Below are 27,894 nucleotides of genomic sequence, written 5' to 3' on the forward strand. Positions count from 1 at the left end.
GGGCAACAAAAATGATTAGGGGACTGGAACACATGACTTATGAGGAGAGGCTGAGGGAGCTGGGCTTGTTTAGCCTGCAGAAGAGAAGAATGAGGGGGAATTTGATAGGTGCTTTCAACTACCTGAAAGGGGGTTCCAAAGAGGATGGCTCTAGACTGTTCTCAATGGTAGCAGATGACAGAACGAGGAGTAATGGTCTCAAGTTGCAGTGGGGGAGGTTTAGATTGGATATTAGGAAAAACTTTTTCACTAAGAGGGTGGTGAAACACTGGAATGCGTTACCTAGGGAGGTGGTAGAATCTCCTTCCTTAGAGGTTTTTAAGGTCAGGCTTGACAAAGCCCTGGCTGGGATGATTTAACTGGGAATTGGTCCTGCTTTGAGCAGGGGGTTGGACTAGATGACCTTCTGGGGTCCCTTCCAACCCTGATATTCTATGATTCTATGAATTAGATCATGGTCTTTCAAGTCCAGTGATGCTAACTGGCGCCGCAGAGGAAGGTAGAAAGATCAAATGTATTGCACCTTGCCACTTGTTAAATGCTGTCCAAAGGTGGGATTCGATCTTGAGTTTTGCAATGACCAGCTGATGTGTGCCCCGGAGTTTCCCTTAGCTTGCAAACTTTGTTATTGGTCATAACACTCTGCAGCCTCTTTTTAAGACTGGCTATAGCATTTGTCTCAGTGTCTAAAGAAGCTCAAATGCTTCTACACAATTGGTTAATATTAAACCATTAAATATGAGGCAAGTGGGAGTTGAAATTTGAAATCCTAAAAAGGCCTGCATGTTTGTTTACCACAAGGTTAATTTCTTATTTATTTTTTTAAAAAACACATTTTGGGGCCCAAGCTTACTTTCCAGTATGGACCAACATATATCACCAGTGAGGAGATGCTGTCTGACTCAGACACAATTTTGAAAGTAACTTGATTTGTAGGTTTGTAGGCTACAAAGGTTGATAGTTCGCTGTGGGCCTGTTAACATGTATTCTCTAGTTAGGGCTACAGAGAAATGCACGTGTTCGTCTAATGAGATTTATTTAAATATAGTTGGATGGTGCCCACCTGAAAAGCATAGTTCCCCCTACCACTGCTCTCCATGTTTCATGATCTCTGCCCAGTGAGTGACAGGATGTAGATGTGCAGCGATGGTGCGCATTTATCCTCCTGAAGTATTGCATTTCACGGTACACCAAATAGCGCTTTGCTTCTCTCTTCCAAATCCATGGGTAGACCTGCTGTTGGCAGCCTTGTTTTATATGCCAATATACTGGACATTTAGGCATTGAGTACTTCTGCGTGCATTATGCAGTGTGTTCATTGTATACCACGTAGTGCTAAGTAAATGGACAAAAAAGGGCGGTGTGATTGGAGTTTTAAGTCTCAAAAGTGCCAGTTTATGAAAATCACTTTCTCTTTGACCCCTGGGTTGCTGCCAGATGTACCTGGAATACACAGGGAAAATAAAGCTCTTCACTCGACCATGCCAGTCTGCATGTTATTAACTCTTTTGCCAAGAGAACCGTCCTGTCTGGCAGCTGTGAAGGGGCTATTGAACACAAAGATAAAAACTATATAAATATCTTCTTGGCTGGCATATAAGGTTGGCAACAGATATGACCAGTAATAAACTTTGTAGCTATTTAAGCTAAGATAGGATGATAAAATCTCATGCTTCAGGATGTAAACTGATCATAGCATTCAAGAAGTAAGCTCCCCCTACCCCCCACGGGATATAATCTTAAGAGACACTGAGCACTTTCAACTTCCATGTACTTCAGTGGTGCTCAGCACCTGATAGGATCACACCCAGCACTGCACATCTAGCCTGATGCACACTGGGGCATTTTCACCTTTGTTTAAAGGAAAAATACTGGTCATTACTAGAGGCATTGCTGGACCAATGGTCTGATCTGGTGTGGTAAATCCAGTGTGCCTCAATTTAAGAACGTACTTTGAACAGTCCCTTTCAATACTCTGGCATACACAGCAAAACAAGGCTCACACCAATGGCATGCTTGTGCCAGCAGAACTATAATACAGAACATTACTGCACTGTCCCAGTGTGTTTGGAGTCTGTCTTAATTAATAAGAAGGGGCCTCACTTGACTCTGCATCTCCTGTTGCAATGGGATCATTGATCAATCCCACAAGAAGCCTTAAAGTGAAAGGATTTGAACCAGAAATTACAGGCTAAACTATCTGACAGCTGTTGGCTGTTCTGGAGCAAACGTTTTTCATATCAGTGCTGAAACACTTAAACTGCAGAATAACATTGTTATTGCTTTTTAAATTAGTTTTTAGAAGCTGCTTTTTTAATTAGAATAGGGGTATGTGTGTGTCAGAGAGAGAGTCAGTGAGTGTGCATTTGAATGGAGATAAATAGCTAACTGAATAGCACAAGCCTTGGAAGAGTGCAAGGCATTTAAAAGATGCACCATGCAGAAGACTCTCAACAAGCTTTTTATGTAGCTATCAGCAGGTTCCTTAATGGGTTTATAACTGTAAACGCTGTCAGTGCATTACTGAATGGGGGGAGTAATGAGCATTAGTTAAAAGAGGCAAATAAAAAAAGTAAACCAAGACATTAAGTGCTTTTTTTCCTCTTGGCTTTAAACAAGCTGCTTTGCTGCAAACCAATACTTCTGCCATTTATTTTGGTAGGTTAATAAAAACAAGAAGTGGCGCGAGTTGGCAACCAACCTGAATGTTGGCACTTCAAGCAGCGCAGCCAGCTCCCTGAAAAAACAGTATATTCAGTACCTGTTTGCCTTTGAGTGTAAGATTGAACGAGGGGAGGAGCCCCCTCCAGAGGTCTTCAGCACTGGAGATACTAAGAAACAACCTAAGATTCAGCCGCCATCTCCTGGTAAGTAGAAGAACTGCAGCCTCTTATACAATAATTCATTAGACTACATCCTGCATCTCAAATCTCCTGTCCCAGCAAACATTTTAGAAGCATCCCTTGCTAACCTTAGATAAGCTAGCTAAATAAATACTCCTTGGGAATCCTATTTGTGTTCTGAACTGGCTCCAAGACAGCATGAAAGTTAACTCTAAGGGGTAGGCTAGAGATGTGTATATGCCCACACATCTTTAAGCATTTCTTTTTCTCTGTCTGAAAAATACAAGCATTCTAACGATCAAACTGTTAAATGGAAACGAATAATAAGAGCAGTGTTCTACAGGGATTTTCCATCCCTTGCATTCGCTCTCTGTATGATATCAGATACCTGGGACTAAATAAACAAATGAAGGAAGGGCTGGATTCTCCCACCCACACTTCAACTATTGGAAATCTGGAGCTGAGTTTCAGTGGGCCTGCTGGCAGGTAAAAGAACTACTCAGTGTGAGTAAGAATGGCAGCTTTTGGTCCAATAAATGGAACTCAGCCTGCTGCTCCGCTACTGTTTATTTGAAATACTGGCAAATGGAGAGAGTTGAGAGACTAGAGAACACCCATAGTACAATATCAAGCTTTGTAGTTTAGAATATGTCACTTTCCTCTGCCATTGTTGCTAATCCTGTGTATTAGATGGAGTGCTAGCAGCCTGCATCCTATTGTCAGCTGTAGAAGGGCACTGAAGTCCAAATGGTTGATTTTGGTTAATGAATCTTCATGTACAGTATCGTGCTTAAAGTAGTTAGGAGAATGAGATTTGGTTTTTTCTGCCTGCATTCAACTCAAGACTCATAAGATGACAATCATGATTGACATTCAAGCTAGAGAAATCTAGAGGAGTAACATGTTTACACGTGAAAGAATAAATAGTAGGTATTGTTGCCTTTTGGAGTATTTAACTTCTTGGCTTCAGGCAGAAGAGGAAAAGAGGACTTTTAATTGGTATGCACTATTTTCTGTCTGCATGAAATCACAGAAGGGCAAAGACTTTTGTAAGTGTGAATCAGAAAAATGGAATTCTCAGACTCTTTCCTGGTGTGGAGTACTTTTTAATACACAATAATCTCAGATAAATAGTGAATGGGGAGCATTCACTATTACACAGGCCACCTCCTCCCATTAGCAACATAGTATCATCCCTGTGAAAGTGACAACAGTTGCTTACATGGAATTGTGAAATTAGGAAAGTATTTAATATAACTTGATTTCTTTTAGCAGCTGGAAATAAGGAGAAGAGCCAGGAAACCAGCCAGCTGCCCCCTTAGTTTGTGACCCTCTGTCATAGATATTAGAAATAGAAAAGACCTATTAAGTCATGCAGTTACATTCAGTTGCCAGGTAGGGTTATTCCTTCTGATGATCTCTGTGGTGCTTTGTCCAGTATTGTAAATGTCTCCAGTGATAGGGTTTAAACTGCTTTCTGTTTAAACTGCTTCCATAGTCTAATAGAATTCAGTATTATGAATTTTTTCCTGATATTCAGTTTAAATTTACCTTCCATCACCACTAAGTTCACCCCTTTAAGCACCCTAAATGTTTATACCTTACAAATACTTAAGGTTATCATGTACCCCAGCAATAGGTATTTACTGTATCAAGCAAGTATGTTACTCTGAAAAACAAGTTTAGGAGGGGGAAAGGCCCACGTATTGGATAGCTCAGTGGTTTGAGCATTGGCCTGCTAAACCGAGGGTTGTGAGTTCAATCCTTGAGGGGGCCATTTAGGGATCTGGGGCAAAAACTGGGGATTGGCCCTGCTTTGAGCAGGGGGTTGGACTAGATGACCTCCTGAGGTCCCTTCCAACCCTGATATTCTATGACTCTATAAACAAGAGCAGCAGTCAGAGTATTTGACTCCCTAGAGGAGTTTAGATTAGTCAACACACGCACTCTTATTCGAAATTGAAAGCTGTTGAATTTGGCTGCATCACCTACAGCAAGGACCAGTAAATGGAGCTGAGACCATTAGACTCATTAGGGAGGAGGAAAAGGAAATTTTTTTTTAATTAAGCAGCAAAACTAAATAAATATTTCGCTTCCCTCTTCCTCTCCCCAACTCCCTTACAATGTTGCCATTCAGTGATTTTGGTTAGTGGTCCAGGAACAATCATCATAAAACTGTCTGAATTTTGAGTTAAAGAATCTTGATTTAAATATCCAGACCTTGAACAAAAGCAGAGAAATGTCATGGGCTGCCCTGCAGGTCCATGTGCACCTTGAAACTGTAAATGAAAACTGCAAAGTCCAAGTTTGAATTTATCACAACATTACATTCAGTTCAAACAAGCTGTCTGGGAGCAGAACTGAAACTATTTTTCCAAAATAAAAACACAGCTGGACATAGGGACCAGAAGAGGGAAGGACTCAAGCAAAGATCTCAAGGTTTATTTTGTTTGGTGGAAAAGAACTTGTGTCACTGAATGGGCTGCACTTCTGTGTGGAAAAAGGCTTTCCCAGTGTGTATCAGCTTTAATACATGAAATCCTGCTGAGGTATAGATGCTGCAGAAAGTACAGGGCCTGTTCTCTTAACAGCTCTTTTTTTCTTTTTCTTCAGTTTATGGCAACATTCATGTTTTAACTGCACAAAAGCAGTAGGATTATAGATGTACTTTAGGTAATCCATCCATCTTTGGCTTGCAAATAGAGCAGGAGCCCACTTGAACAGGAAGCAGTAGACTAAAAGGTTCTTGCTTTTAAACATTAAGACATCATGAGATTGGTTCTGTGCAGGACACCCCTGTGCTGGACATAGCAGCCTTTTTGAACCCTGCTTCTTTAACTGCACAGAACCAGTTGCGATATTGATGCCTAAATCAATACATGAGGAAGAATTGCCCTAAAGGGAATTGGGTGTAACCCCCTCCTGTGACAAATCACCTGTTTCACAGCTGATTCTGTGAGGCTGAGGTTCAGGTGATAGCTTGACGATCACATGGTCTCCGTGAAAACCAGCAAGTAGCTCGGTTGCTAGGAAGAGGTTTCAGACAGTAGAAAGGATCCTACCAGAGTCTCTGGGTCAGGGGAGGAACTGAGGGCTAGATCCACAAAGGTACCTAGGCGCCGAACTCCAACATTTAGGTGCCTCCAGTGGGCAAGTGCCAAGCCACCTAAGGTCTATGGCTACCCCACAGCTAACAAGCTGCTTTGTGCCTTCACTCATGCCTAAGCCCCAGCAGGATTCTCAAATGAGTCATTCACTCGCAGGACCCAAGCCAGTAAGCATATCTCTGAGCATGTCTACTGGATCAGGACTTGCACAAAAGACAACTGGGGGCAAGCAGTTTTTCACGCATGTGCATGTCAGTCTGTCCTCAGAGTACCCAGTAGCCCAGTGGTTAGGGAGCACTTCCCTGGGATGTGCAAGATGCAGGATCAAATTGCTGGTCTGTCTGATTTGGAACAGGAATTTGAACATAGGTCTCCCATGTGAGTGCTCTAACCACTGGGCTGTTGAGTATTCTGAGTGGGGTCTCTCTCTTTTCTCCTGTTGGAACTGTTTCATTGTGTATAAATAATTAAATATATATTTTGGAGGCTGGACTTGAACCTGTGTGTCACACCTCCCCGATGAGTGCCCTTAACCACTGGGCTATAAAGTCAAAGTCAAACTCTCTCTCTCTCTTTCTCTTTTCCTTCCCTTCCCCCGAGAAAGGACTGACCTGGGGCTATAGAGTCAGTCTCTCTCTCTCTCTTCTTCAGAAAGGGCAGATCTGCCTTAGGCATCTAACTCCAGCATAGACAGGCACCTCCTTGGGCTGTCAGTCAGGCACCTAAGGCCTAGATCGCTGCGAGTTAGGTGCCAAGGTACTTTTGTGAATTTGAGCCCCAAGCCCTGCCCTTTTCTTCTGCATTTCATTCCCGGGTAGCTTAGGTGGCTCCCCACTCAGCATGCTGGCTTCTGAGGCTCCCTTTCTTAGGTGCCTAACTTGCCCCATGCATTTTATGCAGAGCCTGGGCACCTACCTTGGGGCTGAGGACTCTGATTAGGCAGCAGAGAGCCTAGGAGTTATGCTTTGCAATGTTCTGCATTGTAGCCCCTTAGTTCCTTGCTGGAGTTAGTTCAGAGTTCATATGCTACTCCCTGGTAGATAACCTGTGGAGTGGAATCCTGCAGGGAGCAGGCTAAGAAGGAATGTAAGAGTTTCAGGGAGTAGATAGGCTCCTGCAGAAGACCCTGGGTCGGGAGAAAGCATGTGACTGGTATATTGAACTTGTATCAAACAGTTTTGTTTTGAAGAAATAAAACCAAAGCCCTGAAGTAAAGGGACTGAAATCCTGTGGCTGAAGAGTGTTCTTTGGTACATAGCCCAATGGTTTACATAAGGAGGTTGGGGGATCAAAATTCTACCATCACTTACATTTCTTGTAACCCCTTTGACTTCAGTGAGGATGGGTGGTAACTGAAGGTAGAATTTAGCTGTCTTTGCTGCCTGTGACAATTCAAGGTATATCCCAACAACTCCAAAGGAAGAGTTGGACTAGTTCAGCAAAGCAGTAGGTCAGTGGGCCTTGTTCAATGGAGGCCAGAGTCAGCTACACCTCAACCAACTTACTGTTGTTTTTGTTCTAATTGTCCATTTTAAAGCATGAGTTGAATGTATGCTACTGTCAGAATTTCTCCAGTCCGCTCAGAAATCATATGAGAAGAGATGGCCTTGAACATGTCATGGAGCTGCTTCTTGCAGACAAACAAGCACTACGGAATAGCAAGATCCTCATAAGTGTTCTATCCAGGATGCTAATGCTTTTTGAAGATTCTTGTGAAGAATACAGAGTGTTCCATACAGCCATAAGCTCGTTCGTGTTTTGATATTCTTAACCAAAATATATATGAATGTTGTGGAAAATTCTAAATTGAAAATACAAGTTGGCCATTATGGTAAAACGCTAATGGTTACCAGGAGGCAAATTGCAAAAAGCTTCCAACATATACGATCTGTTTTCCACTCTGACACTATAGATTCTTTCATTGGTCAGAAAAGAAATTTTGTTAGCCACAATAAACAGATCAATTGGGTACACATGCATCTGGAAGTTATGGCCACTGTTAGCCTGTGTATTTGGGGTTTATTACTCATTATTGTACTGGCTCAGAATTGGTTGTGGGTTAGCTCATGGATGTATGTCAGAAAACAACATAGCATTGAAAATCTAAACAAAAGTGGGATGTAAGGAGACTTGAAGGGGGAGCAGGTAGCAGCTTTGACACACAGAGAAAAGGATTCCATTTCATCATTTCTAATTGGAAAATATTGCTAATAATAATTCTTAGCAGAATATATAAACATATATGTGGGACCATACCTTCCTGTCATAGCACCTGGTGAACGTTGGGCAGTACTCAGCAATAGATTGGGGGAACTCCTGAATAAAATCCAGACAAGACTTTGGTCTTGATGGTGTCTCTGAGATCATATGATAGCAAACCTGTGAAAGTTTGTGCTCCTGTTGTAACACAGAGATCCAACAGCCTGTTCTCTGTGTTTCCTTGGCAGCAGAGACAAGACTTGGGGTGGAGGGGGGGAAAAAGCCAGTCATTCAATTAGTAAGTTTGTAACCAAAAACCCATCCATCTTTACTGGCAGGTGGCTGACTGAATTTCTATTATTAGCTGACAGGTGATGTCACAAAACCTGTCATGTAGCCAACCGGGGAATCCCCAGTGGAAGATAAATGAGAAAAGGGTCTGGGTTATAAATAAAGGTGCCCTCTCACTGACCTCTGTTCACTGTAGACCTGTGGCATATCTGACTAACTCTCCCCTCCCCACCCCCACCCTAGTCAGAATTAGGGCACTGGGTTCCTGCTGTGTAAATTATCTTCCCAGCATGGTGTCTGGCTGTTCAGTCTGAAGTATGTGAATGTACTTAACCTTCAGTAACCTTTCCATTGTTTACTTTAGCGTATACATTTGTAGCTTCTGGCAAAAGGTAGGGATATCCTAGAGAGCATGTCAGGCCTCCTAGTAATGGAGTTTCAAGAGGTTGCATTCTTTTTTTTTTTTTTTTTTCCCCGAAGGAAAAATAATTCTGGCAAGAGGAAGAATTTTTTTTTCTGTTTTTATTAACTGCACATTTGAACTATTGTAAATAAAGGGTCTTTCCTGAAATCACACTCCCTAGCATTGCAGGCCTTTTAAGGAAGCAGCTAACATCAAATTGGTCCATATAGGAGGCTTTTAAGACGTTGCTTTCAGACAATTTTCTTTCAATTTTTTAAAGTCTGCGGTGGCACCTATAAGGCAGGTGCTGCTCAGGTTTTTTTGTATGTTGAAAAATCACATATTACACGAGTTGACTAGACACAGAGGAGTATTTTTCTGGTCATTGCTGTATGGTCTCGTATGCACAGCTTAAACACTTCAAATAATTGTCTGTTTCCTTCTTTTTAATTCTCTGTTGTTGTTGTTTTATAGTACTGAGTGCTTATGTAGAACTTGACGAAGTAACAAGACAGGGTCCCTATTTTAAGAAGTTTACAGTCAACTTAAACAGTTACAGTAGAAACAAAAAGATAAGCTTCAAGGATGGATATAAACAGTGTCAGAACACAACGTAGCATTGAAAATCTAAACAAAAGTGGGATGTAAGGAGAGATTTGAAGGAGGAGCAGGTAGCAGCTTTGACACACAGACAAAAGGGTTTAGTTTCATGATTTCTAACTGGAAAAGTATTACTACATGTTGGACAGTACTCAGTATAAATAATAAATAACCTGTGTGTGTACACGGTATTTATATAACATACACAAAAGCTATGTTCAGAAAACATTATTGTGATGGCAAAGTCAAGCAGCCAAAAGTTAGGAAATGCCAGAGTTAAGCTTGCCTGTGCAGCCTTAGCTCAGACCCCTTGTGCGTATGCATTATGGGACAGTCTTTTAATTACATGATCATACTGTTTTTTTTCCAAAGGACCAATTCCTCATTCAGTGCGCAGAAAGGACATTGATCACTTAGTGAGCAGCTATTCAATATTTTGTTTTCTCCTCCAGTTCAGTATTTTGTTCATTGTGTAGCCTAAGGCCTTGTTTACTGCTCTGAATACAAAATTATTAATTTCCTCATAGGCTTTTCTATGTTATTCATCAGTATAATATCTGAGTATTTCACAAGCGTTAATTAATTTGTCTTCACAAAACCCCTGTGTTCTGAGGGGTTATTATCCCATTTTACAGGGAGGAATTGAGATCATGGTCAAAAGTATCCACTAATCTGAGGAGCCTAATTTGAGACACCTAGGACCTTGATTTTTCAGAGTATTTAGCATTATATAGTACTTAATATATTCAAAGCACAGCTCCCATTGACTGCAGTTGCAATCATGAGTCCTCAGCACTTCTGCAAATCAGACCACAGGGTCTCATATCAAGTAAATGAAAAATACCGTGAGTGACCACCTATGAAAAGTTTGGTTTAAGTGACTTGCCTAGTATCACATGGGAACTGTGTAATACAGGCAAGGATAGTATCCAGTTCCCAGAACAGCATTCAATTGCCTTAAGCATGAGAAAGTTCTTTCTCTTCCTGTAATCCCCTGCCTCATACCTTCCAACTTCTACCGTAAATGAGGCAAGGGTCCTACAGACAACAGTCTCCTTCACTACACAATGCTGATTCATCCCCAGAGTATGTCAGTGCTGTGCACTAAATGAGGCAGGGGTCTTGTGGAAAAATTGTATGTGATCATGTAATTAAAGACTGTATCATAATGCATACGCACAGGGGCCAATTAAGTAGCACAGACAACCTTAATTCTGGCATTTTGTAATTTCTGAGTGCAAGTTCCATCATGTGATGTCCTATTGACACCCATGTGGTTCATCAGCAGTTGAAACCTTTAGATCCATATAACAGACCTCTTGAGCTAATGGAATAACTGATAGCAATAGTAGGTTGTCATCCTCTATGTGGACCAGCACTAGAGGGTGATGAGTTGTTTTGCCAGTTGGTTTCACAGATATTTGCCAACAGCAGAGGAATGATGAGACTCAGGAATCTCGGCTCCATTTCAGTCTCTGGAGAGGAATGTGCTGTAGTGGGCACAGACTCTTCTGCCTTGACCCTTTCTGCCGCATTCCCTCTGCCCCTGTTCCTGTCCTGTCTCTTCCCTACCGTTGGCTCCTTGTCCCAGTTCCATTCTTCTTATTCGGACAGTCTCAGTATTTTCACCTCAGGCTTCTCATCCTAGTCTCGGTGTTGCCCAGCCAGTCCACCCTTTAAACTCCCCATGCCAGTCTCACTCACCCCATCATTAGTTCCAGTCTCCTTGCCCAGCAGTCCCAGTTTCGCCTCTCCCAGTTCCACATCCAGTCTGTCTCTCATCTCCTTTCCTCTGATGTCCAGTCACTTCCACATTCCTTATTCCTGCTAGCTGCCAGTCCCAATCTCCCTCCCCAGGCTTCTCATCCAGTCTCAGTGTCCCCCGACATCCAGCTCCTCTTCCCATTCTCTTTGCCCAGCCAGTCCTAGCTATTCTCTCACACCCTCCTCATCATATGTCTACCCCACACACACAACTTTTCTCGACCCCAATGGTTCCCAGTCCCAGTTAGCTCCGGTCTCCCCCCATAATCCCTTAGACAGACTCAGTCCCCTGACCTGCTGGTTCCCAGTCCTCCCCCTCCCAGGCTCCTTGTCCCAGTCTACTACCCCTGCATCCTTCCTGGTCTAGGTCTTTTCCTTTCTTCATTCAGTTCAGACAACTTCCCCATCGGCCTGGGCCCAGCAGGCAGAGCACTGAGAGCACAGAAGAGATGGACTTTCTGCTGTTTGTTCCAAGCCCAGACCCAGATCCAGCACAGCCCAGAGCAACCGGGAACAGAAATTTCAGGGAAAGTCCTGCCCAGCCCTAGACTGGAGCATGCTCAGTGTAGTCAGCAACTTGGGGGAGTTAAGCTGTGGTCTAGCAAGTCACTAGTGAGCATTTGCAAACTGATTTTTTCAAAGGCTTTCACAAAGGACTTTCACAAAGGCGGAAAAAGACACACCACTGACACAAAGACCGCCTCACACCAGATTTAAAGTCCATGCTCCAAAGCATGAGTACACTAAAGCTTCTGTAAGAATACTTGCCAGATTTTTTTAAATGGGTAAAACCATGTGTTTTCCCTGAGCTTTATTCCCAGAAACAACTAAACCATTTTGACTGAAACTTTCCAAATAAAAAATTCATCCTGAAGCAAATACCTGGTCTGGAAAATTTCAGTCCAAATGGTTAAAGTTTGGCAAACAGGGTCTTATAATAAAGAGAAGTGTCGGGCAATCTTAATAATAGGCAATTCAGTCTGCCCTATCTATAATAACCATTGTTTTGAGTGAGGAGCTTAGATTTTTCTGCCATGAAGAATGTGTTTTGTACATTAACACTCTTTAAAAACCATAGATTAACTTTTCAGTGGCCTACTTGTTGTTCTCTGTCCATTTCCTAGTGGACAGAATCCACATCTCACACACTTATGTCCTTATAGGCACTCCACAACCTTACAGGCACAGACATTGTAATGCTCTCACATCTCTAGAAATGCTTCTGCCAGGTCAAAGTTGAGGCACACTGACAAAGTAGTTTCGGGAAGCTTGCATTCACTGTGCTGGTATTGGCATTTCTATTGCACAACACATTTTTCAGCTGTTTGTTACCATTCATTTTTTAAAAACAGTCAGCAGGTAGAAATTTGGCTTTCAAGTTCTCAGCTGGGTATCTCATTTTGCGTTCTGATTTTTTGAGTCAGACATGTTTATATAAGGAAATACTATAAAACAGAGTATTATTTTATAATAAAAATATGGTGTATTTATGCAACCCATAAATACTGCAAATATATTTTAACTGCTGTCAGCTTTATTTTTTAGATCTGAATTAAGTTCTTCTTGCCTGAGGTGAGTTAGGGGAAAATTTAATTGGCACTTAATGGCCCATCATGAGAGAAGCTTGAAATATAGTGATGAGGCAATATTGTATTTTATAGTAAATAGCATGGGGCTATGCTAGGATGCTTACCTGGTTCTAGTATATTGACTCTACAATCTGTATAACTTAACTCAGAAATGGTTTCAGGTTTTTGCACTTTTCAGGGAAGTAATGTAGAATTTGCCTGGTGTCAGTGGATACCTTGAGATGTATGGGGGGGGGGGAGGGGCGGTGTAACAGCTGAATCACTTGACTTCTTTCATGTAGTCAAAGGGTTTGTTGTGTATGCACATGGTGACTTTCATTAGTATTGTTATTTGAATGTGTATTGCCGTAGCACCCAAAGGGTATGTCTACACTGCAAAAAAACCCAAAACCCGCAGCAGTGAGTCTCAAAGCCCAGGTCAACTGACTCAGGCTCGAGGGGCTCATGCTACAGGGCTAAAAATAGCAATGTAAAGGTTCAGGCACAGGCTGGAGCCTAGGCTCTGAGACCTTCCCCCCTCACCGGGTGCCAGAGCCTGCACTCCAGCCTGAGCAGTAACATCTACATTGGTCTTTTTAGCCTCATAGTGCAGCCCAGGCTCTGAGACTTGCTGCCACAAGGGTTGGTGGGGGTTTTTTGCAGTGTAGATGTACCCAAAGTTCCAAGTCAAATGTAATGTTCATTGCACATGAGTTTGTGTTGTATTTGTGTTTTGGTTTTCTTCATCTATTAATGGGCTCAGTGATTTTTAAAAGCTCTTAGAACTTCATTACTATATGGGCATAAATCAAATACAGTTGGGAAAGTTGAGGACCAAGGATGGCACCATTAGGACTAATGAAACAAGCTGTGCAAAGGTCCTGATGTTTCAGGAGCAGGAATTATTTCCAGATATTGGCAAGATTCAGTACAGATGTGAATGAAGCAAACCGAAGCAAGGCGTGAGCTGCATCCATCAAGATGATGTGATTCCTAGGATTTGGGGCCAACTCTAACCCACTGTCCCTTTCCAGAAATCAGAACAGATTAACCCTTGCTGCCTCCTTCTGGATTTTTCCTCCTAGCAGTGGTGTACACATTTTTGTCATTTAGTCATTGAGCACATGTAGACAAGCCAGGCGCTAGAAAGAGTTTACATGACAGATTGTAGCCATCTAGGTGAAAAAAACAGGAAATGCCAAGTTAAGGCTAAGTTAAGATTTTCTTTCTAAATATTCTAGAGCTCTGTTTTTCCTTCTGGTGAATCTTTGTTTACAGCAATTACATTAAAGTATTTGATCCTGCAAGCCCTCCTCAGGTGGTACTCCCACTGAAGTCAGTAGGGGTCTTGATAATGGGGGGCATGGCAAATCAGGTCCAAAGCTCATACATGGATTTGTATAGTTTCATCTACCAGATTTCTAAAACTAAATTAGTTGGGAAAATATTCTAATATCTCATGCAGTGAATATGTTCACCTGGTATTAAAGTTAAAAGGGTATCTGTAGGTTTACTTAAAAGGTACACTGTGAATGTATTCCATCACCAGCTTTGTATAATATATTCAGTTAAGTGGGCCATATATAACTGCTCATTCTCATTGGAATGGAACTCTTCACAGAATTCTCTCTCTTTCCTTGTAATTATAGTAAGAATGTAGTCACTTAACAAGGTGAAAGCGTGCCGGGGTGCAAATGCTCTCCATCCCTCATTGAGAACTCAGTATAAGTGTAGCTGCAGATGAAATGGGTGGCCTTGCAGAGTTACCTAATCTAGACAGACACACACTAAGCATGGACATACCTTTTCCTTGAAATAAATGGTTCAGTGGGGCCAGAGGAAGACATCTGCAGAATACCAGCTATGAAAGTGCAGGATGGAAGCAAAGAACTTCAATGTCCTTTCATACTGTACTTCGGAGATTGCTTTACCTATGTCATTTCTTCAAGAGCTGAAGTATATTGAAGTATATTCGACTCTCAGTGGTCATGTTTGAATGATGTGTAAAACCAAGGTCCTAACCACTTGTTAAACTTTCCTTTGCTATTTCACAAGATATGAGGTATTAACCACAGTGTCCTGTTCAAACTCTATTTTTGGTAACTGCTTTATTCTTAACTAAAGTTCCCTCTATATTTAACAAAGAATACAGTATTCTTTCCATAGAGTATTCCTCTCATCCTATCTTATAGGTTGTATAAGATTGCTGTGCACTGTTAACTGGCTGCCACGTTTCACCTCTAAGATGCATTTCAGTGGTAGATGAACTTATCCTGTTGTAGTATTTATATATCAGTTTGAGTTAGTAAAGTAATCTTTCAGGGTGAAAGTTGCTGTATAAATATTTGTATTGTGGTACTGATTATTTGATGAAGTTATGTCATTTTATGAACAGGGTACCAGTTACACTGATGTAAACTACAGACAATTACCTTTGCATCTCTGACCTATTATTTAAATTAAAGGTCCTTTGCCTAGATGATTTCCATTAATGTTGCTTTAGGCAGTGGACTAAATTCATAGTTCTAGATAAGATGGGGGATAGTACAACACTGAATATACCAATCTCAGGGGATGCTCAGGAAGGCTGACATACTGAAATGCAGAGTAGCAGACTCATTTTAAAATAACTCTCTTCTCCTTGATGATTGCTGCTTCCCTAGTACATTGCTTGATATATCTAATATGTCTTTATTTTAAATCTGCCAGCTAATTCTGGTTCCCTACAAGGTCCACAGACTCCTCAGTCTACTGGTAGTAATTCCATGACAGAAGTGCCAGGCGACCTGAAGCCTCCAACACCAGCATCAACACCTCATGGACAGATGACGCCCATGCAGGGCGGCAGGTATTGAAAACTCAGTGCTTCATTTCACCTTTCTTACCCTTGCTACATAGAGTAGAACAGTGTGCCATCAGGGTGTTGCTTGTATAAAGAAAAGCAGCATTTAGGGTTTTTGTTTGTTTGTTCTTTTCAAGGGCATCTTTGCATGGTCATTTTGCATCATAACATCTTGCTCTGCAACAGGTTGCAGCAACTATGGTTATCAGTGCTCTGCCTTCTATTCCCCTAATAATGTACATTTGGAAAAAACAGAATTCCTGAGTTGATCGTCAATGCTTCAGTTGTCAATGATAACCTTAAAATTTGAGAACATGGAGATTTTTTGGAGTTGAAAGTGGGCTCATGATCATCTTTATAATGGTCCTTTCCATCATAAACTATGTACGTGCGCAGAGCAAGGACTAAAACCCTGGTCCTTCACCTCTAAACATACAGTCTCCTGCTCCTGAGCTAAAGGGAGAGTTCTGTTAGTTATCAACTAACTAGTAACGGCAGGAGGACCGTTCTATTCTATAGAGAAGGACCCTTGTGATTTTATTAAGCAGCAGTCAGCCAGCCAAGGGCAATGTCCTTGTGCACACACAGTGCCTTATCCTTCTACCACTAAAGTCTATGACAAAAAACTCTCAGCAGCATCAGTGGGAGCAGGATTGAGATCCAGACTATCCACAACAAAATCATTCACAACTTTGCTTAATTATAGTCTCTTGACTTCAGTTGTAATTGGTGCACAAGTCTTCAAAGAGATCTGACTAGGTGGAGAGATAGAAGGGGTAGTAGCAAAACTTTTTTAATTACCTCTCATTCAAACAGTTTGATTAATTTTTTTCCTACTTGTAAAAACATTTTCCTTTGCCTTCAGAATAAATGTGGCAGTTCTCAGAGCAACTCAGTTTTTCAAGCCATGTTTATAAGGGCTTATAATAAAGCTAGCTGAAGCCACAAAGGTTACAGCCGCTCCATAATATTGAATGGTATTGAGACGGTAAATCAAGTGCTGCTGTTTGTTCTTCCTCATAATATGAGAACAAGGGGACATTGAGTGAACTTGAAAGATAATTCTATTTAAAACTGATAAAGGAAATACCTTTTTGACACAATACATAATTAACATGTGAAACTTATTGCCTCAGAGTATTGAAGCAAACAGTTGATCTGGATTCCAAAAAGGTGAGGACTTTCATGTGACTAATGGCAATATGCACATTTACATTAGGTTGGATAAAAAAATCCCTCATGCTTAAGGAAAAAGCAGGGGTAGGAAGAAACTTTTCGTGTGGGCAGGTTATTCCATAATTGTCTATTATGGCATTTCTTATGCCTTTCTCTGAAGCATCTGGCGCTGGCTACTAGCAAAGACTGGATACTGCACTAGAAGGACCATAGTCTGGTCTGGTATCACAATTTCCCGCATGTGTTCCTATGACATTAATGCCTCCATTTTGTCTGTCCATTTAGAAACAGTGCTGTTAGTGTGCACGATCCCTTTTCTGATGTAAGTGATTCCGCATTCCCGAAGCGAAACTCCATGACGCCAAATGCACCATACCAGCAGGGGATGAACATGCCAGATATGATGGGAAGGATGCCCTATGAACCGAATAAGGACCCTTTTGGTGGGATAAGAAAAGGTACCTACTAAGTGGCAGTCTCAGTGTGTTCTTCCCTAGTTTCATCCAAGCAATGTATTTTGATTTGTCAATGTGTGCTTGGTGTGGCTCTTTTTGCATGCTCTCCCTGTCTCTTTGCATATCCTCCTATCCTTGCCATCAGCAACATCGTATCTCCATGGCAATAAAGGAAGTGTAACCACACCTCAGTCTTCTCTAGTCATTTTTCCGCCTCTCAAAGTTAAATTATATAAGTGTAGGCTTCAGGCTTCAACGGGATCCCAAAATGGTTGTTCAGGAATACTACACTGTACAGTTTGTGACTGGACTATACTATTAAGGATCAGCAAGTTAAATTAGTTGGGGCTGGGGTTTTTTAATGTTCTAGTAGTATCTTTGAATATAGTAAACTATATTACAACTTGGGATAGCATTTCTAATTGTTAGAGTAGGAAACTGGGAGTCAGAACTCGTAGGTGTTATCATGGTTCAACTGCAAATTCACTGTGCAGTCTTAAGCAAATCTCCTAACCTCTTTGCCTCAGGTTATGCATCTGTAAAATAGGTATACTTAACTGTGTAGCACACAGAAGTGTTGCAAGGTATAATTAATTAAGGTTTGTTAAGCATTTTGAGATCTTGTGGTGAAAGATGCCACGTAATTCAAAGATTAGTGTTTTAGAAAGTTAAAAATGAGAATAACACTAAAGCTAACTCAGTCCCTGGGTGCACTTCACTCAGGGTCTTTCTGTGAATTTTAAAGTATCTTAGGAAAGAATAATTTGAGCTATTCTCCTACATGTTTGTGTATAGGAAAGGAAGAGGGTAGGAAGCAGTTCAGAGTTCGTAAGAGCAGAAAAGAGAAGAGCAGATGATGGAAGTTTAAGAGTATGAAGTAGCAGCTGAAGGACGAGGTAACAGAGAGGAAAAGGACAAAGAGCAGGGAGAGGAGGAGAAGTGGTGATGTACTGGTGTCACTACTTTAAAAAAAGAGAGAGAAAGTGATACTGATGAGACCATTTGGAACAGCAGCTGGGTAGAGGCTTTATGTTTCCTTTAAATCCCTTGCCTTTTGCCCTGGCCCCTGGTACAGCAGAACTTCAGGGGAAGTACATCCTTTCCAACTTAAACTTATTTTGATTTCCACGGCCATCTTGAGATCAGGTTGGTTTACTGCACATACCCATTTATTTCACATTTAGATTAGGTCACAAGTAAAAATTAGTTTTGTCATATCATCTCAAGCTTCTCGGAAAGATGATCACATGTGATTCAAATCTGTTCCCTCACTCAGCTCATTCTGCTGATGGTGTTTCTGCATTTATAAAAGAGTTTGGCAAGGTGGTGATTGCATACAAAATTTCGGGAACAATTCCAGGGCTTCCTGTAGCATTTTCAAATACCCTCTTATCATGCATATAACTCAATCTCTAGCTCCTGGAATTAATAGAACTGCTTCTTTGCTTCTTTATTATAAGGGTGCCTAGTTCTCTCACCTACTATTCTTTCCATTGCTTTAGTTACGAATCTGGCCTGTTCTAAGGCAGCAAGTGACAGGAAGTGGAAAGCTTTGTTCTTGGAGAAGTCCTGTTCTTCCTTTCCAAGACGAGCCTTTGCCTTCTTACCTTCACCCTCACCTCTGTTTTTTTATGTTAAATATCTCAAACTAGAGAGATGGGGCTACTTCCTTGAATCCTTTGTTACTAAATGATGTCACGGCTGGTGCTGACCAAGTCTCTTCTTGGACCCTTTAGAATTGTACCTGCCTTGGTCAGGGGGATACCTCCAGGATACAGGATCCTATGCACAGATATCAGCCCCATTTTGGGAAAGGGAAAGAAAACAGCCCTGTGGCTACAGGGTGCTAATTAAAGCCATGAGGCTAGCACATAAGGCTTTCTGATATTTAGAGATTTGAGTTTGAGTCAACATTGTTGGGCTAAGAAGAGCAACTATGAACAGAGTCCAGCTTGAGCCTTTAGCACACTGAGGAAGAAGAAAGCTTTCTACCTGATGGGTTTAATTCTCTAACATGAGGTTCCAAATCTGATTTTTTTCATTGGAAGTTATTTGATATTCTGACTACCTTGCTGTTCCATCTTATCGATAGTGCTGATTTATTTGCTTTCATCACTCTCCTAGAGCTTGTCAGACACCTAGTAATTCTGCGTGGCAGAGTTCGGGCTTCAGGCGTTTTTTCAAATGATGTCATTTAACAGATCTTGGAAGCTCATCTTTGAACACCAAAAATAAAATGTTTAATTTGCAGTTCTTCCGTTTTTACTTATTATTGCAGTGCCTGGAAGCAGTGAGCCCTTCATGGCCCCCGGACAAATGCCCAATAGTGGAATACAGGATATCTATAACCAGACTCCATCTGGAGCAATGTCCACCATGAGCATGAGCCAGCGGCAGCAGTTCTCTTATGGAAGTGGCTATGACAGGAGGTGAGTCAATCTTCAGCGAAGTTAGTGGAAATGATCCTGTCCTCTTCCCCTTTGCCCCATTGTCCTTCACTTCCTGCAACTGCTTACTAAATCAATGGGAGTTAAGCCATGGGTAATGAGAGAGTCTAGCTTTTTGCAGAAATTAATAAGGAGAGAGTTGTCACACTTCAGGAGTCACTCGATCTACAGCTGATCAGCAAGTGGGTCTGCTTGACAGCTGCTTTTGGCAGGCTGTTGTGTTGTGCTGTGGCTTGCTAAATTAGCACTTGTGTTAGTCCTCTTGCTCTGTTCATACCGAAATGGAAGATGTTGATTTTTTTATATAAAAAACAGAATATACATCTCCAAAATGTTTTCTTTGGTCTGCCGGAGACTAGAACTTCATCTGGAGCTTTCAGGGTCTGTACTATCTCTGTGCTGTAGGGACACTGCTCTTCAAGTGTTTGACCATAGTGATCCTCTGTACTGAATTTAGATCCCCAAAGGTCCAAATTTCAGTGAAGTGAAACCATTTTTTCCCTTTTCCTTATCCTGGGAAAGTGTTGTTTTTTTTTTAAATCCATAGAATCACTGATGTCTGATCATTGGGAGCAGGCAGAAAGGTTTGAGAGTGTTTCGGTATACTGAGTTTTGCAGTATGTTTTGCAAGCTAGAACTGTAGAAATTTTTTTCCCATCGTTACCATCAATTAGTTGTACAGTTTTGCTTCATTGCTAACATTTCCTGCTGGCAGCCAGATGTACAGTATTGGCCTCCTAAGTTAATAGTAGGCCAGTTTTCACAATCCTAGGCTGAAGCAGTAGGGGAAGAATAACACAACTGTCATCATTTTGTTCAACAAAAGCCATGTTGCTGTGTTGTCAGCCAGATTAAAGGTCCCAGCAGAAGGTTTTAGGCCAGAAGAATCCTTTCCATTAGGTTTTATTGATTTGGCGATTTTGGAGAATAAGTGCTTTTTACAGAATGAGGTTTCCTTTGTCATTTTTAGGTCGGATCATGGGCTGGGTCCTGAAGGCAGTATGGGACCACCTGGTCAGAGCAACATGGTGCCTTCAAACAGTGACCCAAGCATGTACTCTCCTAATCGTTACCCTGGCCAGCAGAGGTGAACATTGATTTCTCTGTTTATAATATCTGGATAATCCTAAATCCTAGCAGCTACTGATTGTGTGTAAACAGAATATTCAGTAGCTTGGTGTGTTATTTGTTTGTGTGTTGCTATAGAGATTTTTCCATTGGGTTTGTTTTTTGGGGTTGGGAGAGCTATTTTTTTGTGTGTTTCCATAGAATTATAGATGTTAGAAAAGGAAATCACACAATTTGGTGCCAATACAGGATGTACACAATGTTATATTATCAAATTGTCCATTCTAGTTTTAAATTATTCAAACTCTGAGGGTTATACAAACTCTGAGGCTCAGGTGGTGGCCATTCTATAGTCTAAGTAACACTAACTCTTAAGGAGCATTTCCTGATATATAGCCTCCATTTTCCTTTGCCTAGTTTCATCTCATTACTCTGTTATATTACCTCAGACAACCCTAGACAATTCCTATCAGTTAAGTAGTTCTTTTGACATTGATTAGATAACCTCTCTGTCTGGCTTGATTTTCGGAGATATTCAACACCTACCACACCCACAGAAGTCAGTGAGAGTTGTGGATGTTCAGCACCTTGATAATCAGGCCTTGTTAGTTCTTTTAATTCTTTCTAAGAAGTCAAATTCTCCAGCTCTTTCATCTTTTTGCTCCTTTTTCCTGAATTGCCCTTAAACGTATTCTGGTGTCCAGAACTGCGCTCAAAATTCTAAGTGTGGTCTCTTTCGTATTGTATGCAAAGGGACTGCTAACATCTTGGTCTGTGACAGGGTGGTTTTGTGTACACTACCCAAACTGAAATTGATATTTGTTGTGTTACCGTATCACACTGCAAGCTCAAATCCAATTTGCTATCCACCATCAGCACCAGGTATTTATCATCCTTACTGCTTTCCATGTATTTCCCTTCAAGTGATTTTCTGTTTCATTTTTTTTAAAAATTAATTAAAAGTATGCCCAGTTAAGCACTCAAAAAATCAGGAATTGCCACAGGTAAGTTTGTAAGTGCAACCTTAACTCTGTACTTGATGACACAGTATTTCATTAACTGCTATATTATTCCTCAAAAAAGAACAATATGTCATCATTGAAGCCATATGTAAATTGCAGGTTTTAAAAAAATTACATCATCATCATGGGTAAGTGTTGGGATTTCACAGGATAGGCACTGCTGCAATATTTCCAACAGTAGGGAGGCAGAAGTGGTAATTCCACCACATGGTGCTGGACATTGAGGCCTGTTTCACTCCACGCTCAGTTCCAGCCCCAGCCACTGTGGCTGCTTCCTGATTGGCCAGCCAGTGGGGACATGAGGTGGCAATGACAATACACAGCAGTTAGAAGCCCCGCCTTGGCCCACCCCACAGTAGTCACCACCAGGAGTGGGAGCTGAGACTGGGACCAAGATCTACTGCTTCGAGCACAAGCAGGTGTGTGAGAGAGCCCAGCCCTGGCAGGGGATTGGGTTCAGACTGGAATCCATCACCATCAAACCCCCTCACACAGCAGGGCCCTCTTCACACACACACACAACCCAATCCCACTGCCAGGTCAGGGCCCCCTTCAACACCTTTGGTTCCCTGCTGAGCAAGCCCCCTTACCTTCTGCTCATGCTCCAAGTAGTGGATCTTGGTCTCAGTTCCTATGGTGTCTCACCCAGGCCTGCCAGAGGCTGCTGTGGGGCAGGCCAGGGCTCCTAATCAAAGCACATTGTCAGCACCACTGACAATCTCTCCATTGGTTGGCTGGACAGGATGCAGCAACGTCAGCCTGAGCCAGATGGCTGGCACCATGTGGTCACACCCACACACATGGTCTACCTCAAGCAGCCGAATTAGCCCAGTCCTGTGATTTTTCCAATATCCCTTGGGCATCTCTGCTTCTGCCTCCCCTCTGTTGGAAAAATCACAGTATTGGACTAATTTCACAATTTCCTTGCAGTCTGTGAAATTGTAATTTACACAGGGCCTTAGTCATCCTACATTTTTTTATTAAAAGCTCCAGCGCATAAGTGTAGCATCTTGAAATATTTTTCATAGTTTTGTACTTAAACTCATTTTGTACCACTATGGTCCAGTGAAAATGACAAATTCAGTTTAAACCAATTTTTAAAATATTTTTTTATATTCAGTAGAGTCTTTAATGTTCCATAAAGTGGGTTTCTTGATGAGACCCACTTTTTAAAACTCTTTAGAATTTGAACACACCCTCTTTGCGCTGTAGGTCAGATATTTTATTTACTAGAATATATATCCTGCTTCACTCTGTTACAACTATATTGCTTTATACTCTGTGTAGTAATTCCTTCGGGTACATCCTTGCGGCTGACTTCCACCAATAGTCTTAATGCTGAATTAGTGCAATACCTGAGAGCTCCTGACTGTTGGAATCCAAGGAATTTAATTGGTTTTGTGCAGGTCGGGGGGTTGTTAAGTCCTTAATTTTCCTCTCATTGACATCTTTGTAGGGGTCAAACAACTTTGGCAACATGCCCAAAAAGGTGTCACCATCCATTCTAAAAATTAAATTACTATCACTGTGCTAAGAGTCTTGGTATGGAAATTAGGTGGTATGGTAAAACGAATGTTTCGTGGTGGTGGCCATCTTTAAGGTGTAGAATCATCAGAGCAATTTCATTTTTCCAGTGGCTTGGAAGTTCCAACAGTACTAAGTGCTGATTTGAATGCATCATTCTAGGCATGAACCATATGGGCAGCAGTATCCAGGGCAAGGACCTCCTTCAGGACAACCACCGTATGGAGGACATCAACCTGGAATGTATCCACAGCAGCAGGTAAAAGAGGTGGAATCATTTATATTCATGACATCTATTTTGTAAATATCAACCCCCCAAAAATATACTTTATAATATGAAATTAAAACAAATTCTTAAAATGCATGTAGTTTTCGCACAGGTGAGCAACATAGTGTGGGCCAAAATCAGGGCCCATTTTAGCAGTGGATGTGCGATAACAAGGCTATGTACTAGTTAGGTTGAAGGGTATAATTTAAAGTTGCAATTCTGTGGTGTGGAGTCCGTGACAGGTGAAAGCCCCAGGCACAGTAAGCAGGCAGATCAAAACAATGCGATTCATAGGCTGATAATATTGCACACCCAGCTTGCAGAGACAAATAGGAAAGCTGCTGACTGGAAGAGCAGAAAGCACTCCTGTCAGGCAGGCAACTGAAACCAAGGAAGTCTGGCAGGAAGAGAAAGACCCAAGCCTCCTGGTTGCTAAGGCTGGCATAGAGTGTCACACAGATAATCCAAGACTATCATAAAACCTGCATGTTAGAGAATCATGTACTTTGAATATATAGCAGATGATATATTCCAATATATTACTAACATTGAAAAAATATTTTAAACATTCAAACATTTGAGCCTTTCTGTAATATATAAAATATACAGAATATGCTGGAAAATATGGTTACTGTTTCTAGACATAGGTTTTGTAAAATGTATTGATAATATGTGTGCAAACCCTTGCCCCATTAAAGTCATTGGCAGAAATCCCATTGACTTCAATGGGGCCAGGATTTCACCCTATGTATGATAAAGCAGTTGGTATTCTCTCTGTAATTATGGCTGGTGCTAGGTTGCTAGAATAAGACAGATTTTCAAACATGCCAGGATTCCCCAAAAATAAATTTATCTTCCTGAAATTTCACATAAAACATCTCAGTGTGGGGCAGAGGTTTTCTAGGAAGTTCAGTAAAGATCAGAAGTGAAGCTCTAAAGTTGCAGGGTTTTGAAAATGTATCTAAAATTCACTTTTGAAATGTTATACTTCTCTTTTTTCTTTCATACTATCTCCAAAATGTCGTGGTCAAGAAACTCCACATTTGTTTGTTGGTCTTGCTGAGGAGCAGCATTTTTAGTAATTTGGGGTGATTTAGTGGAGAAATTACAAAGATCAATAACAAAAATAGCATGTGACACCCCACACTACGGTATCCAGGAAATGAGCTAACGAGATTCTCATGAAAGATGGGAACTCCCTAAACTTTGCAAAAATATATAGTCAAACTAACATTATTAAGAAACTATAAAATCTCATTTCCTATTCTTGGTATCCATTTCCAGTAATGTCTTAATAATGTATTATTTTGACCTTTTTGTATATTTTGTCACGTATTAGGGGACAAAGTTAAGGTTAGGCTGGTGGTGTGACGTAGGGTTGGGTGGGAGTTAATGGCTGAATTATCATAGTGGGACCCTCCTTTAAAGGTGCCATTGACATGCTGTCTTTTTGTCCCACTATACCCCTTTTACATCTATATCTTCCGTATGAGTTAACTGACTGTCTGAGATCCCAATCCAGCAAACACATCCAGGCTTAACTTTAATCATGTCAGAAATCCCATTGAAGTGGGATTACTCGCATGTTTTAAATTAAGTATGTGCACAAGTGTTACAGGATCAGGGTCTAAGTGGATTTATGCATAACCATTTGAAATTGTGGTGCAACTCAGACAATTTTTTACATGATGCCCGTTTTTCTGTGTCTTGCATTAGAGTTCATGTCACAGACCCAGTATATTACGTAGATGTGTAGGACCTAAAGCCGACCATGGACCCTTTGTTTCTGAAATAGCTTGACAGCTCACTGGCAAATTAAAACTTTCATGCAGCTCAGTGGTTAGGATTTTCAATGCACCAAAGTGAGAAAATGAGAATTAATGGTTCCCACAGCAATTCTAACTGACCCACATTGCATGCATATAGAATTTTATATGATGTTAACTTTAGTACATTAGTATACATTGTGCAATGTGACTGAGTTAAGGTTTCTGTGGGAGCCATAACTTTGAGTTTACCATATAGATCATATATTCAAAAACTGCACATTTGATTCACATTTTTTGCCTCATGACATTCAGTGTGGCTTGAACTGTGAAGCAAACTCCCTCAGGAACTGAAGACCATTACAAACCTCTCCGCCTTCCACTCAAAGTGAAAGGCGCAGTTCTTCACCCTGCCTTCTGTAACATAAACACAGAGCAGCATGTACATTTTAAAACAAAATATCAGCCCCTGTCAAAACAAAACACTACATTGTGCTCACAGTTCTCCCCCTTCAGAGGGAGGATGAGAGACAGAAAGAACCACACATGACAGATGTTAGTCATGTCACTTAATGTACTCCTGGAAGGTGTTCAGATACTGTGGTGATGAGCACCATATAAGCACCTATCTAGAACAAAATAGAATGTTTGAATTTAACTGCTGGAATAATCACACATGAAATGTGATTAGGGAATTTAGGGAGAGGGATTCATCTTCTTGGCAGGGATGCGTGGAGGTTTTGGAACACCAGACATAACTGAGATGTGTGTTTCTCCCACCAGTCAGCCTGTTTTGCCTGACTTATACTCTGTTTCAAACTCCAGCGTCCTGGATACATACTTGAAGAAGCATCGTGCTTTGGGATGTTAGAAGACTTTCAAAACTTGTCCTCCAAGAAGACTAAGTCTGTGACAAGTTTGAAACTTTAAAAAGACTTTTTTTTTGTAGTTCGAAAATAAAAAAACTGAAAAAATACCTTAGCTGGTGAAGATAATTTCTTTTTCATGCCTAGATGTGTCCTAAGTGAGCAATATAATTTTACCAAACTTGCAAAAAATTCACCCCTGGATTGAGAGCTAACATGAGAAATTTTATCCAGTGGTAATTTTTTTTAAATATAAGTTTTTATAAGCACATCAAAGTCGGGTCTTAATATGCAAGCTGGCTCAATCATAACCATAGCATTGCTAGCTTGACTCTATAAGCAGCATTCTCTGCAGTCCTAAGGATTTTTGATTTTTAAAATGAGCTTTCTGCCAGTTCATATACATTTGGTATGATAGGAAAAGACAGAAAACTTTTGTTTAAAAAATAATTATAAAACTACTATTTTACCACCTCCTGTGTAACGTGTTCATTCTGAAATGTTGCCTTTATATTAGTGTCATGGAATCTAAGGATGCCAGTCACTTTTTTAAATTCCATATTAAATATCACTCCTGACTGTCAATATGATTGAGCTTTTTTCTCCAAAACATTCTTTTTCAGAACTATAAACGTCATATGGATGGCATGTATGGGCCTCCAGCAAAACGCCATGAAGGGGATATGTATAACATGCAGTATGGCAATCAGCAGCAAGAAATGTATAACCAGTACAGTAACACTTACTCTGGACCAGACAGGAGGCCTATCCAGGGACAGTATCCATATCCTTATAACAGGGAGAGGATGCAAGGCCCCGGACAAATCCAGCAGCATGGAATACCCCCGCAGATGATTGGTGGCCCCATGCAGTCATCATCCACCAGCGAAGGTCCTCAGCAGAACATGTGGCCAACACGAAATGATATGCCTTACCCTTACCAGAACAGGCAAGGCCCTGGAGGCCCTGCACAGGCTCCACCCTATCCAGGGATGAACCGCACTGATGATATGATGGTACCTGACCAGAGGATAAACCATGAGAGTCAGTGGCCTTCTCATGTCAACCAACGTCAGCCTTCTTACATGTCATCCTCAGCCTCCATGCAGCCTATCACTCGACCTCCTCAATCATCCTACCAGACACCACCCTCAATGCCAAACCACATCTCTAGGGCTCCAAGTCCAGCATCCTTCCAGCGCTCTTTAGAGAACCGTATGTCTCCAAGCAAGTCTCCTTTCCTACCCTCTATGAAGATGCAGAAGGTTATACCCACAGTTCCAGTGTCACAAGTCACAGGACCTCCGCCCCAGCCACCACCAATTAGGCGAGAAATTACTTTTCCTCCAGGCTCTGTAGAAGCATCGCAACCAGTCTTAAAACCAAGACGAAAGATTACCTCAAAAGATATTGGTGAGCATCAAACAAAGGTCTAAATACAGAAATAGAAGTAAAGAATCTAGGTTAACTCAGCTAAATGTAAAGTGATTTTATCTGTTAAAATATAATAGCACCAAAAAAATTGTACAGAATGGGTGGTCATCCCACGGGTCATATACAGCTCAGCAAATGCTACATGGGACATCAGTAGCTGGGAACAAAAGGAGCATGGAATGTTGAGCCCTGTAGTCTCCACAGGTCTCTCTTTGTGTTAAAAAATTAAGGCAGTTTAGGCTCTCAAATTC

The 27,894-nt window shown here is 41.3% G+C and overlaps 1 protein-coding gene across 16 annotated transcripts in view; it reads left to right on the plus strand.

Annotated features, from left to right (window-relative positions):
- Window positions 1-27,894, plus strand: part of ARID1B (AT-rich interaction domain 1B) — a 408,038-nt gene that overhangs the window by 372,510 nt on the left and 7,634 nt on the right. For 10 of the 16 annotated variants that reach the window (XM_048844164.2, XM_048844156.2, XM_048844165.2 and 7 more), the window contains 7 exons: window positions 2,663-2,867; window positions 15,485-15,623; window positions 17,079-17,251; window positions 19,527-19,677; window positions 20,666-20,782; window positions 23,472-23,568; window positions 26,833-27,622. In XM_048844164.2, the coding sequence (XP_048700121.2) occupies window positions 2,663-2,867; window positions 15,485-15,623; window positions 17,079-17,251; window positions 19,527-19,677; window positions 20,666-20,782; window positions 23,472-23,568; window positions 26,833-27,622 (1,672 nt within the window). The remainder of the gene's footprint in view (window positions 1-2,662; window positions 2,868-15,484; window positions 15,624-17,078; window positions 17,252-19,526; window positions 19,678-20,665; window positions 20,783-23,471; window positions 23,569-26,832; window positions 27,623-27,894) is intronic. The other 6 variants (XM_048844161.2, XM_048844169.2, XM_075126830.1 and 3 more) reach the window with 1 other exon arrangement.

The sequence above is a fragment of the Caretta caretta genome, chromosome 3, assembly GCF_965140235.1.
Source record: "Caretta caretta isolate rCarCar2 chromosome 3, rCarCar1.hap1, whole genome shotgun sequence".
Classification (NCBI taxonomy): Eukaryota; Metazoa; Chordata; order Testudines; family Cheloniidae; genus Caretta; species Caretta caretta.